The sequence below is a fragment of the Mustela lutreola genome, chromosome 7 (assembly GCF_030435805.1).
Source record: "Mustela lutreola isolate mMusLut2 chromosome 7, mMusLut2.pri, whole genome shotgun sequence".
NCBI classification, from domain to species: Eukaryota; Metazoa; Chordata; class Mammalia; order Carnivora; family Mustelidae; genus Mustela; species Mustela lutreola.
The window spans coordinates 76,981,286-76,997,232 of record NC_081296.1 but is presented as its reverse complement, the minus strand read 5'-3'; the positions used below and the strand labels follow the sequence as shown (position 1 = coordinate 76,997,232).

General features: G+C 44.7%; 1 protein-coding gene across 2 annotated transcripts in view; it reads right to left on the bottom strand.

The window, feature by feature from the left end:
- TMOD2 (tropomodulin 2) overlaps positions 1-15,947 on the bottom strand; it is a 75,888-nt gene that overhangs the window by 29,809 nt on the left and 30,132 nt on the right. For both annotated transcript variants that reach the window (XM_059181553.1, XM_059181551.1), the window contains 4 exons: positions 10,342-10,536; positions 8,672-8,828; positions 4,035-4,157; positions 239-325 (listed from right to left, as the gene is read on the bottom strand). In XM_059181553.1, the coding sequence (XP_059037536.1) occupies positions 239-325; positions 4,035-4,157; positions 8,672-8,828; positions 10,342-10,467 (493 nt within the window). In that variant the 5' untranslated portion in view covers positions 10,468-10,536. The remainder of the gene's footprint in view (positions 1-238; positions 326-4,034; positions 4,158-8,671; positions 8,829-10,341; positions 10,537-15,947) is intronic.

Sequence of the window (15,947 nt, the reverse complement as noted above, 5' to 3'; positions counted from 1 at the left end):
AACCTTCCTGACACACGGTAGGTATTCAGTACATGACTAATGAACGAGTCAGTGAGAGAACCTAATAAGCTGTACACTTCTCCAGTGACTGACCCTTGGCGAACTGACAGAATCCACCTATGGAATCTATAGGGTGGAAATCTGATTCAACAGGCAGCCCAGTCAATAGGCCTCCCTCTTACCAACAAACTCTTGGAGCTCCCAAGTTTCACAAACCATGGACTTCACATCAACTTACTTCTCACAGGTGCTTTGCCACCTTTAGCATTGGTCACTTCTTCATCAAACTTTGGATTGTTGAGTAAATTGTGTACCCCGAGAACAGCTAGAAACAAAGATAATCAGTAAATGTATCATAAGCTTGGGAAGGCATATTAGGATGTCCACAATGTTAACTTGCCCCTTGAATATCAACTCTTCATATTGTAAAGTCAGTCTCCGGAACCCCCTTGCCTTGCACAGTGTGTGGGACACATGTAGTGTTCAATAAGTTTACATATTTTTAAAAATCCCTTTCCAATCCTTCTCCATTGCCACTAGCAATCTTCACATGTCTTTCTGTGGCTATACAGGGAGAGTCATCTGCAGGGCAGTGGTCTAGTTATGCCCTCAAGTTACTGAAAACTTGCTTAAACCTCCTAGTTAAGTAGACTCAACCTTTCTGTTTTCTTGTCTGTAAAATGTGAGTGTGGGACTGAGTCTAAGGATATTGTAGCATCTAACATTATACAGATTATAGCAAACGGCAGGAAGATCATGGGCCTCTTTCAGGGAAAGCCACCCCAATCTCTCAGTACCAACAGCAGTTGTTCTCTCCAGTTTAGAGCACTGTGGTATGGGAAAGAAAACAGATGTCAGCCATAAAAGGTCGGATAAGCATACTGATTTTGCAGCTCCTGTATTATGGGGAGCTTACACCAGGAGGCAGCAAAGGACACAAGAAGCAGCACCTGGCCAGAATGTGCTCCAGGCAGGCTGAAAGGCAACCATGGCCTTTGATAATGAAATTATACAAAAGAGACTGGCAGCCAGGAGAAGGATCCCAGAGCAGGTCATCTGTCAGCAGGAGGCAGAAGAATACCCAGAGCTCCTCAGCTGTACTGTAATCTACATATCAGGAGAAGGGAGGCAGCCAGCAGCAGCCCAGTAAAGGGCAAATGTTTAAGAGCCCGCAAGTCTAGGGTTAAGGGTGGCACTTGGGAGCAGTCAGCCAGAGCTGGAATCCTGGTTCTGTCCCATAATACCTGTGTGACTTGGGAAGTTCTAAATGCCTCTGAGCATGCTTCGTCATTGGTAAGGTAGGGAAAATAATTATACTTTAAGTGTTACAAAGGGGAAATCACTTCACAGGCGTCAGACACTGTTCTGAGCACTTTACAAATTCTTGTTAAATAAATAAGAATTTGTCACTATGTATCTGGCACTGCCTAGAGAGGAGACACCCTATTTAATAAACACAGGCCACGGATCATCCAAATATATCTTGCTTTGGCTCTATACTCACTAAGCAACTTCTAATTATAATTTGGCTCCCACTGCCAACTTTTAACTTTTGTTTCATCCATTCCCTGTGAATCTGGCTAGTAGATTAGCCCCAAACCGACGGCTCCTATGTGCACTGACAAGCTGGACTCTCTAGACCCTCAGAATTGTGACCATGCTGAGCTCCAGCTATTGTAGGAAGGGCTGTCTTGGAAGTCAGCTGCTGCTCCCTTGGTGATTGTCTTTCTGCTATCTACCGAACAGAACAACATGCACAGGGTACTGGCACTCTTTCTTACCTAAACCTCAGCCCATTCACTCATGGGGCTGCTCTGAGCCTTCCAGAAAGATCCACCCTAGAATTGTGCTGTCACCCACCCCCAGGTGGGCTTTCTCCTGAGTTCTAAGGGAGTATTTGATGAGGAAGTGAGGCTAAGCAGAGAGGAACAAGACAGTTTTCTATCTGGAGTATTCCCCTGGTTTTACTGTATGAATTTCAGAATCTAGACTCTTCCAGAGGACTGGTATTTTTCTCTTTCTCCTTTCTTAAGCATTTCCTGGGAATTCAAGCCCAGCCCTGCATTCTTCCTTTGGGGAATTCTAGTAGAAACCATAATACAACCCTTGAGAGGAGCAGTAACCATGACAGGATCTCTCCACAGCAACCACAGGCCTCAGAAGAAAGGTCACTGCAAAGTGCCTTCTTAACTGTGTGATGCAGGTGCTTCAATTCCCACAATGATTTCTTTTTCTTTTTTTCTTTATTTTATTTTATTTTATTTTACTTATTTATTTGACAGAGAGAGGCACAGCAAGAGAGGGAACACAAGCAGGGGGAGTGGGAGGACGGGAAGCAGGTTTGCCACTGAGCAGGGAGCCTGATTAGGGCTCCATCAATCCCAGGCCCTGGGCTCATGACCTGAGCCAAAGGCAGACACTTAATGACTGAGCCACCCAGGCGCCTCATCCTGTGGTGATTTCTGAGAGAGGTTCCAATATGTGAACTTGTATTGACCACTGACGTCATCACAGTAGGAATGAAGATGTAGCTGAGATAGTAGGCATGCTATTAGAATAAGGCATAGCTGGTTCTCCTGGGAGGGAGGATGGATTATTATTACAAATGTCTTTCCATGGAATAAAGATGTGAGGATTCTTGCTAATGCTCATGGACTATTTTTTATTTATTTATTTTTTTAAAGGTTTTTTTCTTGGGGCACCTGGGTGGCTCAGTGGGTTAAAGCCTCTGCCTTCAGCTCAGGTCATGATCCCAGGCTCCTCTCAGCTCAGCAGGAAGCCTGCTTCCCCAATCCCCCTGCCCTGCCTGCCTCTCTGCCTACTTGTAATTTGTCTGTCAAATAAATAAATAAATAAAATCTTTTAAAAAGGGGGGGTTTCTTTCTTTCTTTTTTTTTTCAGAGAAAGAGAGCACAAGTGGGAGGGGTAGAGGGAGATGGAGAGAGGATCTCAAGCAGACTCCACACTGAGGATAGAGCCCAACTCAGGGCTTGATCCCACAACCCTGAGATCAGGACCTGAGCCAGAATCCAGAGTCAGGCACTTGACCAACTGTGCTACCCAGGTACCCAACTATGGTCTATTTTTAAAGCACCTTAACCTCTAGTGACCTAATGACCCTAATAATCTAAATTTACATCCCACTTGGAAAAAAAAAACACATCCCATGGATGCATAAATATGCTGGTAGATGCATGGGATCTTTCTCCAGTGATATAGTAGAAATGGTAGAGGACTTGATTAGGGTGAGAAACTTACTTTCATGACATTCTTTTGTCGTTGTTGCTATGTTCCAATAAAAGTTTATTTACAAGCCCAGGAGGCAGGTCGCAGATTGCAGACCCCTAATCTAGTGCCATCTAGTCTACCCATTGTCTACCACGTCTAGCGCCATCTTGTCTATCCATTCATTTATACCATGTGTGTTTTGTCTCTCTGCATGTGTAACCAATTCAAATAATAACACCAATTATTATTTTGTTGCTACTGTTTAGAAAGCTAGACAAAGATGAGCAGATCGGGCTGAATGTGGCTTTCATTACTGTGTGGGTGTAGTGGTAAATAACTCCTGTTCTGTGGTTAGGCAAACAGCCCTCTTCCTGGCAATTAAAATGGAACAGTGACAATGGGGAAGAGCAGGAACTTCATGGATGCTTTGTGATGGTAAAATGTGATAAAATGCCAAATGTGAAAGCTTCTTAGAGGAAGGGCTATTATTTCATTGTTTAAGTTTGCAACACTCTTTTAGATTCCTTCTTTTTGGTTTCTCTAACTCTTGAATTTCGTAGGAAGGGTATTATTAGGGCATTTTATAGCTGAGATAGGATTTTACATTTTACAGCTGAGATACAGCAAAGTAAGATTTGCTTAGGGAGGTGAAGTCACTTCTGCCCAGTCTTATGGCTACATACAAGCCGAAGTCACCTGGTATTGCAATATTGATGAGTAGTTATTAAGAAGCTCAGAGGCTGCTGCCAGTGTGTGCCTGAAGGTCCAGAGCTAGACAGAAAAGTGTCCCAGAGCTGAGGACTAACCTGCAAGATCATAGAGTTCAGTGTCGGAGGCACTGGCCAAAGCTTCTTCCAGTTCTGGGTCAAGGGTCACTTTTTCTTCTTTACGAGTTTCTATGGGCTTTTCTTTGGGGATGAAGACTCTCCCTTTAAATCAGAAGAAAAACAAAAACCACACTGTGCTGCTGACCAAGGCAGGGTAAAAGGACTGACCAGACAATGCAGTTCTGAGAGCCACTGAGAGCCAAACCTTAAGCCCATTGCACACCCAACTGGGATTCCTTCATTGCTGGGATAATGTCAGTATCATTAATCCACCATTAGAGGGAGGGAACATCAGAGGAGGAATCCTGCATTCTGCAACACAGAGATGTGAGGAGACTATGGTCCTTAAATGTAGAAGGAAACGGTAGTTTCTACCTCTCTACTATGGATTGTCAGCATTGCCCTTAGACCTGGGCAAGAGAGGCCCTGCCATGGGCCCCATGCTTTATAGGGCCCACTGTGGTCCTCCTCTCCTGCAATCTCCCTTCTCCCCACAGCAAGGGAGAAGTCATGGGGCCAAAGGGACATTCCCACTGAGAATCCCACCTGCTAAGCTCCGCTCCAGGCATCTAGGACCCTGGAATTCCCTGCTCAAAGACCCCTGAACTTGCTTCCAGGGCCTGTATGCATCCCTTCCCCATGTCCATCCTCCCAAAGGCATGTCACATTGCCGGAGTAGACACCCCCAGGCCAAAGGGAGTTTATTTGTGGGTGAGATGAATGAAGCTTCAATCTGTAGGCTGGGTGTCAAATATGTGTGAGGCTCTAGCAGTGTAGGACAGACCCATATGCTTGCATGGAACTTTTGGAAGCCCAAGAATCCTGGGCTTCTAGGTGTATGTGTAACGGGATAGAACATATTTTAACAGTTTACTAGTTTTTAAACATTTATTAAAAATGGCACATGGGCTTCTATTTGTATTCTTCCCTTGGATCCTGCAAATACTGGAGGCAGAGTCAGCCACACAGCCCCAGGGGTTCCTGAGGGACAAACTAGAGCTCTCTGAGTTCTCCTTGCTAGACTGAGATTGGAGACCACTAGGATGCTCTATCTGGGGTCACTTGGAGTAGCGTAGTGACCCGGGGATACAGCTATTCTCCAGACATACCAAAGGAAGTCAGATACAAAAGGAGAACTCGGGTTTGACGTGTTTAGAAGTTGTAGAGGTCTGTGAACAGCAAGGTACAATGTGCTTCCCACATGGGGATACTCTGCCTTCACCTCCCACTTCGTCCTCGCAGTCAGATTCCATTTGTTTTGCCCCGGCCTTACTTCTGAATATGCTGACATCTATGCCCTACCTCCTCAGCCCCAACCTCTGAAGATCACATCGCTGGGAGGATGGCATATTACCTGCTCCTAACTTTCAGCCTGCACGACTTACCCACATCCCACACGTGCAATGACTCATTAGGGGAAACCTAAGACATCCCAGAGTTGCCATAGCAATACTCCAAACCTGCTTACACTCTTTTCCAATTCCTGCCACCTTTTCACTCTTCATTTCTTTTCTGGAGCTGCTCTTACTTCTTGGCATAATCTTTTGAAACTGGTCTCCTCCAGTTTGATCTTTGGAGTTCCCTATAGACTCAACCTTCTACTGCCTTCTCTTTGTCATCTTGGGTAGAACACAGAGCTGGCTCCTGGTTCAGGCAATGGAGACCAACACTGTTTCCAGATCTCTCTGGCTGGTCAGCCCTCCCCACTCCCACTGGAAAGGTAAAAGTCAAACCCAAAGTCAGTAACTCTCCTTCATAAATCCTCTCCAATAGCTGTCCCTGGTTGCAGGGGATGCTGACTTCTTGATAGCTGACCAGATCTTCAAATGGCTAGACATGAAATCAGGGACCAGGCAGCAATGGGCACCCTAGGGCAATACCACTGCTTGTGGTCAGACTGGGGTATCCTGGCCACAATGTCTCCTCCACTGACCATCACCCTGCTTCCTGCCTCCCCATCATGTAAACTGCCACCTTTCCCAGAAAGAAAGAAAATACACTGGAGCTTAATGAAAAATGCAAGGAGAATGGCCAGAAGATAGAAAATGGAAAAGAAAATAACCAATCAACAGCATTTCAGACACTGGGGTTTATCCCAGACTCCTTTTTCAGAGTATCTGCAACCTGAAGCATTTTCTTTGTGGCTCCAATGACTTTGGTTCCAGAGTTACCGAGATGTCTACATTCCACCTTCCCATGAGTGTTCAGGGTTACCCTCAATACCATGTGCACAGGGGGCCCACAGCTTTTGAACTTTAGGACAACTGCTGCTGCACACCCACTCCTAGGGGGGGTTGGCGGGCAACCAACAAGTTCTAAGTGCATAAAGCCACTGCAGAGAGTAAAACGTGGCCCAGGCACCTGAGGGCTTAGTACACACGGTGTTCAGAGCTGAGGTTGCATACCCTCCCCTGAGACCTTTACTGTAGCTTCCACTGCCTCCAGATCACCCACTGGTCCTTTTGGTGTGTGTGTGGGGGGGTCTGCATGTTCTACTCTATTCCCTCTGCTCCGTCTGGAAAACTTGCTCTCTGAGCATTTTGCCCAACAGTGTTATTTCCAACCTTCTCCTAAGCTACACCGGGCAACTGTGTACCCCTTTTGTCTCCCCATTTACTACTCAGACTGCCCCTGCTTTCCTCGCTCCCCTGTGAATCTCCTGCAGATTAATGTGGATCAAGAGATAATTTACTGTGATTGTTCCTCAGACCTTGACTCTGAGAAGAAGAGACAAAGCTTTCCCCTTATTATTGTCACTACCCTAATACTGGATGTTTGTTGGGATTTTATTGAAGATTTGACATTGTAACTTTTCTTTCACAATGAACTCAGTCCAATAGCAGCTACACTGCCATAGAGACAGCTCCTATTTCTATGGCAATCCTTAGTTATCTGCCCAATATTTCACTGTCCAACGTCACTTTCTTAATAAATTGACATGATCAGTGGTGCACGATCCATCAAATGAGAACGATTCAGAGGAGAGCCAGATGTCACGTAACAGAAGGCAGCAGCCTTGGACTCACGCCCGCTGAGGAAGCGTGCTCCTGCTGCCCAAGGCCCCGTTCATATGCTCCCAGGGAGCGGTCATCGAACCTGTATTTCTCAAGAGCCTGCCCTGGGCCAGCATCTATGCTGGGGGGCATAGATGCCCCCATAGAGAGACACAATCCCACAGTGGAGACCTCATCTTAGGTGGGAAATGCACAAAACCCAAAGTAAATAAACCAAACGATGAACGTAGCGCCATGAAAGCAATCCATGAGTGTCATGGCAGAGAGAAGGGATCTATTTTAGACAGAAGGGTCAGGAAAAGAAAGCCCGAAGCCCTGGTGTTTAACCTCAGACTTATAGAATGTGAAAACTGGGGATGTGGGTCAGAGGGAAGAGATCATGAGCAGACCCCGGGGTGGGAAAAGAGATCGGCAGTTTTGGGGACCTGAACACAGATGGCGGGGCTGAGGCTTGGCAGGGGAAGGGGAAGGTGATCAGAGAAGTGGGTAAGGCGAGCTCGTTCTGGGTGCTGAGGACCACAGTGAGGCTTTGAGGCTTCAAGCAGGGAACCAACATGATCTGATGCATTTTGAAAAGACTGTCGTTGCCATGAGGTTATAGATGATTCCGTTAGGATCTGCAGGCCCAAGTCCCTCTCTGTAGCTGAGGAAACCACACAGGCTCTTGGTAACTACTTTTCGTCCCAAGGGGAGCCCGGGGTTGGGAGCTAAGGCGGACTGTTTTCCCTGTATTGGTTCTGAGCTCAGTCCCGGCATGGAGGAACATCCCTTTGCTCCTTGGAGCCTCTCCAGGACAACCACAGAGCTTCTCTCACTAGACCAGAAACTCCCTGAGGGCAAGGCAGGAACTTATGCACTATGGTGCCAACACCTGGCACATGGTTCTGCACAGAGCAGGTGCTTGGTAAATGCTGGATGAGGGAATGCTTGACTGCATTGGTGTATAACAGTAGCATCTTAGGTTAGGGGTCTGGTGCCACAGCTATCCTAGACATGGAACAGAAAGGCCTGGAGTGGACATCTGCAGTTGGTAAAGGCTCAGGCTAAGAGCAACGCACCAATGCCTACCGGACCTTCTCTCAGGCATAACACCTCACACTGCCAGAGCTTTTGCTTTGGGGCTTCAGATATTTTTCATAGAACTAATTTGAGTACCTTGAGCATTAATTTAATTAGCATCTATATTCTCATATTATTCTTATAGAATTTTTTTGGGTAACTAACAAACCTTATTTCTTCAGAGCAGTTTTGGGTGTGTAGAGGACAGTATAGACGGCTGCCATATAGTCCTTCTCCCATGCTTACAACCCCCCCATGACATCCTGCAGCAGAGCGCAGCGTTTGTCCCAACTGAGGAAACCTACGCTGCCATCGTTATTACCCAAAGTCCATAGTTTATGTCAGGGTCCACTCTTGGGTGGTACACAATCTATAGGTCTGGACAAAAGTATACTGACGTGTCTCTACCAGCCATGATTCTTTTTACTAATGAATCCAGTGCTTGGCTTCTTTCCCACTTCTAGGTCAGTTCACTTGCTGGACCCCCCGCGACAAGACATGAGGAGTACCTTAGTCCCAGGACGTGGTGCCTGGAGTCCTTACCTTTCTTTTCTCCAGTGAAGGGCACAAAGTCTTCCCTGTCCTTCTGTTCCAAAGCCTCCTTCTCCAGGTACATGAGGAGGTGTTCACGGTCAAACGGGCCGGTGGCTGCTTTCTGGGTCTGGTCTTTCTGTCGGAATCCAGCTGGTAGAAGTGCGCTCTAACGAAACAGACATGTGAGCAGGAAGGATGGTGTTCACCCTACTGACACTCTGGGACTTGGACCCCATCCCTGGCCCTGCTGTCTATGGGCAAGGCAGGCAGGGAGGAGGACACTTGTGCAGAGATGCAGGTGTGCACTGAGGGCTGGGAACTCTGGCACGTCCCTGAGGCCCTACCTACTCTAACCTCCTATGCTGAGAGGGAGCCCCCGCCATGCACACAGGCAGAATACAGCCAGCCAGAGCCATCTCTGGGTCTTCAGAGCTGCATTCTAGAATGTGGTAGCAAAAGGCCAGGCACCCTCCATGGCCTCCTTCCTCGTAGATCACACTTGGGTTTGGCCAGATCTCTATCCAAGCTTCTCCCAAGCAGGCATACAGACACTAACAAGGAGCCAACATGGCTATCCTCTCTTATTTCTAGCCTATTTCCTGGGAAATCACCCAGCACATAAGCAGGTATTAGGGTAGATGCTGACACCTGCTTGACTGAGCTGAACGACTCCTTCCTTAATGTTTAAGCATAAAAACTTTTTTTTTAAGGCTGTGTTTTGGGTTATTTATTTTTAATCTATTTTTTTAAATTTAAAAATAACGTATCCATATTCGTTGGTTCAAGGGTACAGGTCTGTCAGACTTATATAATACTTGGTGCTCATTACATCACATACACTCCCCAATGTCTATCAAAGATAAAAACATTTTTAAAAGTAAATAAAATACCCAAAGTGTGTGGCATATCAGCACATCGTATATATAATTTTTAGTGATATTTTTCTTGATAGTAAAATCACTACTTTGGATGCCTCGGATTCTAATTATAAGAAAATACCATCAGGACTGAAGAAAGTGCTTGCGAAACAAACACTGTAACAAGCTACTTTGTTTTTCAAGAACTCATGAAAATATTAGAATCTCCACTTAAATACATGATTTTGTTGTTATAATTCAAACATCTCCATTGTTGTGAGATCACCAAAGATTTCTAGTTATTTATGCATTTTAAAAAAAAGAAGTATAAAAAAGATCTACTTGGGGGGTTAAGGCCTGGTTTAAATAGCATCTCTGAGGTTACTAGTATGAGCTCTTCTGTAAATTACTTCTTCGCATCTGTTCCCCTCGTTTATGAAATGGGAGTAATATAATTTACCCCTAGGGTTTCTGTGCCTAGTAGAGTATAAGACCTCAAAGAAGAAATTTGGTAAGATTTGTTCGCTTCTCCTCTTTCCTTTCTTCTTCCCTAAGTCAAAGTAGTCCTTTCTCAAGCAATGGAAAATATGTTTTACCATTTACATTAAATTGGTTTTTGAGAAATTTGCCATATCCTATCGTAGACGTAGCTACTGAGTTTCTTTATGAATCTGTCAGAGTAAGTGGTCAAGAACCAATCAGGGAAAGAACAAGGAATGTGTATTTGGAGCTAAGGGATTTCTACACTATTGTTTAAGGACCAAGCCACACCATTTATCTCTACTACCGCTGACCACGATGTTTCCGTTGTAGCTCACGAACCTTGGGATCCAGGTCATCGAGAACATTTTCCAACTGTTTCAGTTCCTCTTCTGAGAGTTTGCCAAGAAGCTCATCTTCATCAATGTTCTTGTATTTCTCCAGCTCTTTTTGAAAAGGGAGTGCCATGGCTTCTTATATGTCCTTCTCATGGGTCGCAGACATTTAAACAGGCCAGCCTCCTGAGACTTCAGAATACTACCAATCAGAAAGAAACACCAGGATCGTACTCAGCAAACAGGACTTATTCACAGGAGACAAAGCCTGTGCTATCTGCCAATGGAGTCTTTATTGGACAAAGGTTTCCACAAAACGGTCATACCACCTCCATTTGCAGAATTAGTTCTTTCCTCTCTGTCCTTCCTCTGTGACCTGACAGCTTAGAATGGGTTTCCATGTGTACTCTTTCACTTACTTAAATCTTTACAAACACCTCAGAAAGGAAGCCTGCACAGATACTACTATCCAATCTGACAGGCAACGATTCTGAGGCAAAGGTGGCTAAGTGCCTCGCTCGAGGCTCCAGAGCTGCCATGTGCCAGACCTCCTGGTTCCCAGCGTGCAGGGCGCCTTTCCACCACACTACTCTGCCTCCTCCAGCTTTCCATAGAAAACAGAGAAAAACAATGAGCTAATTGTAAGGCCTTCGTAAGAAGCATACTTGTGTCTTTTCAGGGAGAGAGTGATGTGAAGAATACAAAATGGGGCTCATTCAGGAAAGAGAGTTTGGAACATCCATGTGAGAAAGCATTGTCCAGTAACTCCCTGCAATTAATCTCAGTAAGATCCTAACATCCTGACTGCATAGTCTCTCCACACTTCTCCTCTCTTTTTGTTCTTCCCCCGGTCTCCTGTTCTCTTTCTAGTCCCGTGTTTTTTTGTGTCCTTAGTCACGCTGCCTAGTTCGTTAAACCTCTAGTCCGCTCTCATTTCAACCCCTTCTTTTATACTACCTCACTGCTAAACTTCCATTCGGAATGTAATTCTCACTCAATCCCATCTTTCTTGCAAAGGATTTTCCATCTCTCCTCTAGAAGGATAATATTGCATTTAGGAAATAGCAAGGCACTTAGCTGATTGTGTTTCTCCCTAGGCAATATTAAACTCAATCAGATCTTTTAAGACAATTAGTATTTGCTGTGCACCTGCTGTTTGCCAGGCACACACCTAGAAAGCAGGAACCTAAAGATGAACAAGACGTGACCCCTTCTTCAAGAAGATCACAGCTCAGTGAGACACACAAATAGAGATAATGCCATTTGATAAGTGCTATAATAGAAGTAAAGCATAAAATAGGTCTAAAAACACACGAGGAAGTAATCATTGGGTAAAGTGGGGGAGGGAGGTTAAGGGGAAACTGTGAAAAGGAGGTTGCCTTTGAGCCTTGAAGGAAGAGACCATAGTGGGGATGTGGGTGGGAAAGGGTTATTCCAGAAAAAAGGAACATTATAAACATAGGCACAAAGATAAGAAGGTGGATGATGGTGTGTTGGTGAATGGTTGGTGTGCGACCGGGAGAGGAAAGAACTAAGTCAAGAAAGGGACATTTGTGAAGGGCCTTCCTTATAATCCCTGCCAACGAACCTGGGCTCTATCTATTCTGTTGGAAATGGGAGCCACTACAGATGTTTAAAACAGAGGAATCATCTGAGAAGCCAGTTTTTTACATAAAGCAATTCAAAAGGTAAGAATAAAGAATGGGTTGGCATAGGAAGAGACCAGTTGAAGGTGAGCCAATGAACAGTTATTAGAATGTTGCTTCCTTCTCTAATTCAACTGCTCACTACATTCAAGTTTGTGGTTTTCTGTTTAGATATCTTTTCTATGTACAATGTAACTGTCTTTTCCACTGGCCAACCTTCTTTTAATCTTCTGTTGCTATAGTACAGTAAAATGAACAAATAAACAGAACTCTCCCCCCAAAACCATCTCACTAAAGTCAGAGACCAATTAGATCATGGGTACTCTGTTTTGGTCCCAGTTACCACTAATTTATCATGTGACACTGGGCACAGACCAAAATCTGCCAGGCCCTTAACCATCAAATGAACTGGCTGAACCATCCTTCTTAATGGACTTGATGTTACACAGTTTCCCACATTTAACATTCTGAAATTCAGATGTGTTTTACAATTGATGATCCTACGATTACTGTGGGCCCAACAGCAGTCAAGATGTCCCTGACATTGCTTATGAATGCATAATAGCAAAAGCACCAGCTTCAAAACTAGAAGAATGGGTGTCAGGGATTCGGAAAACAAAACAGAACAAAAAATCCAGGGACTTGTAAAAATAGTGGACCACTCTTTTGAAACCTAAAGGGGAGGGAGTGAGACAGGTGGCAACTCAGGGATGTTTAGCAATGCTCCCAAAGGAAGATGCAGCTTAAGCTAGTGCCACATAATTACTAAGTGGTCTTAAAAGCCCAGCATTAATGGCTTTTAGCTCTTTCACAGGTTTAAAAAAAAAAAAAAAAAGACCACTCTTGATGGTGCAGCGGCAATACTGGATGGAAAAAAAAGACATTCGGGGCGCCTGGGTGGCTCAGTGGGTTAAGCCGCTGCCTTCGGCTCAGGTCATGATCTCGGGGTCCTGGGATCGAGTCCCGCGTCGGGCTCTCTGCTCAGCAGGGAGCCTGCTTCTCTCTCTCTCTCTCTCTGCCTGCCTCTCTGTCTACTTGTGATCTCTCTCTGTCAAATAAATAAATAAATAAAGCTTAAAAAAAAAAGACATTCGTTATTGTGAATCAAAAAGCGATACAAAAAGTTACACTCTAAATGGTGAAGAACTTTTAAGAATATTAACCAATTCGTTTCAATTGTATCTTCCTTTTCTATGCCTGGTGTGATCTATAATTAAAAAAAAATCTATTCATAGAAGCTTTATTTCAAATAGCCAAAAACTATAAGTAAACTGAATGATCATTGGTGGGTGAATGGATAAAAAAACATGGTATATCCACATAACGGAAACTACTGGGAAGTAAAAAGGAATAAACTACTGAAACACGCATCGACATGGATGAACATCAAAATAATTAAACTAATGAAAGAAGCCAGACCCAAAAGAATGCATTGGGTATGGCTCCATGTATCTAAAATGCTAGAGACTGTAATTTATATGACAGAAAACAAAGTCATAGTTGGTTGGGGATGGAAGAGAAAGAGGTAGAGATGGGTAAAGGGAGGGATCATGAAGGGACATAAAGAAAATTCTGAGCTTTACATATGCTATATGCTTATTCACCACCTTGATTGTAGTGGTTTCACAGGTGCATGCATACGTTTATACTTAGCAAACTCTACACTTTACATATATGCAATTTGTTGTATGTAAGTTAAAAGATTTCAAAAAAGTCTCTGTAAGTCTAAAACTATTCTTTCAATAAAGTGAAAATTATATATATATATATATATATATATATATATACATATATATATATATTTAAAGATTTATTTTTTTACTTATTTACATGGCACAGAGACAGACAGCAAAAGAGGGAACACAAACAGGGAGAGTGGGAGAGGGAGAAGCAGGCTTCCCACCAAGCAGGGAGTTTCACCTGGGGCTTGATTACAGGACCCTGGGATCGTGACCTGAGCTGAAGGCAGACGCTTAATGACTGAGCCACTAAGTGCCCCGAAAATTATGTTTTTAAGGAAGCATGTATCATATTTTAGTTGGCAGCATTTTTTCCTTAGTGGTACATAAAATATTGGTGTGTTTTCAATTGGTGATATCTTAGGCCTGGTAAGATTCTATTTGTACTTCTAGTTCAGGATTCTAAAGCTATCATCCTAACTTCACATTTTTCTATGAAACTGACTTACTCTCCTGATTTTCTAGATCCTATCATTAATTTACCAGTCACTCACTTTAAAAACTTGGACCACCCTTTGATTCTCCCCCCTCTTTCCATGGCCACCTGGTTAGCATCTCCTGCAGATTCTGACTGCACAGAACCTTTCACACCACCCCTCTTCCTGTCACTCTTGTTTTGCACCTCTGTCCTTTGGGCCTGAAGTACTCCAACAGCATCTTGAATGGTTTCTGTTCTTCCCTCTGAGCCACCAGAACACCACAATCGGGTCATCTCTCTTTACACTGCTAAAAAGCCAGTTCTCTGGGTAAGGACTTACAATGGCTCCCTCTTGTCTACGGAATGAAATTCAGACAGTCTAACATCCCAAACTCCCACAATTTGGCTTCAGTTTGCACTTTCTGCTTACTTACGGTCTTCATTAATTTCCCAGGGAGTTACTCTCCTCCAGCCAGAAGGCTTATTGGCTCCCTGTGACAGGCAGGATAATGACCCCCTACCTATGTCCAAGCTGGAATCCTCTGGGACCTGGGGATACGCTACTTTACATGGCAAAAGGGACCAGGTGGGTTAAATAAAGGATCTTAAAATAGGGAGATTATCGTGGATTATCCGGGTGGGTCCAACAGAATTACAAGGGCTCTTAAAAGATGGAAGAGGCAGGCAGGAGAGCCAGAGGAGGTGTGATGACAGGAGCAGAGGGTCCAGTGATGTGATTCCTGGCTCTGAAGACGACAGAGGAAGGGGCTGAGAGCCAGGAAATGCGGCTGGCCTCTAGAAGCTGGGGGAAAAAAGGGAAATGCATTCTCTTCCAGAGCTTTCAGAAAGGAGCACAGACCTGCTGACACCTTGACGTTAGGCAGTGACACCAGTCTTGGTTTCTGACCTCCATAACTGCAATGTAACAAATCCTCGTTGCCTGAAGCCACTGAATTTGTGACAGCAGCAACAGAAAACGAAGACACTCTCTTCCCCATATATTTCCATTTCTCAAGATAATTGTTTTTGATGTCTTCTGTTTGCCCCTCTACATCCACTCTCTGCCTTGCTCTGTGCCCCAGGAACATAACATATTCAAACTGCCCCCACGGGCTCTCTTGCTTTCAGGTGCACATTTGGCCAACAGCCGGTCCTGGTGAGAAGCCAGAGGGCAGGGAGAGAGGGAGGAAGCTGGTCCAGAAGGCCACAGCTCCTCTCAAGTAGCTCCTCATTCTCAGCTGCTCTCCCCTTCAGCGAACCCTAGGCCTGGGGTGGAAGGGTCTCTGTTGTGGCCCGCGCCTGAGTTCTGCTGTCCTGCATTCCTGAAACTCACCCCACCACTTTGTGAATAGCCTCTTTATTAAAACTTCTTCAAATTATTCAGTTTGAGGGCGCCTGGGTGGCTCAGTGGGTTAAGCCGCTGCCTTCGGCTCAGGTCATGATCTCAGAGTCCTGAGATCGAGTCCCACATCGGGCTCCCTGCTCAGTGGGGAGCCTGCTTCCCTCTCTCTCTCTCTCTGCCTGCCTCTCCATCTACTTGTGATTTCTCTCTGTCAAATAAATAAATAAAATCTTTAAAAAAAAAAATTATTCAGTTTGAGTGTGTCCTCTGTTTCTTGTTGGGACTTTGGCTGATACAGTAATATTCCTTGGAATGCCCTTCTCTGTTCTCATGGCCTATCCATGTGCTTTGCTTTTGAGATCTGGCTCAAATCCCAGCTCTGCAGGACCATAGCATGTCAGAGATGACTGAGGCCTTGAAGATCACCCAGTCTGGTGGCAGAGACGGTTTTTCCTCACTTCCCTGATC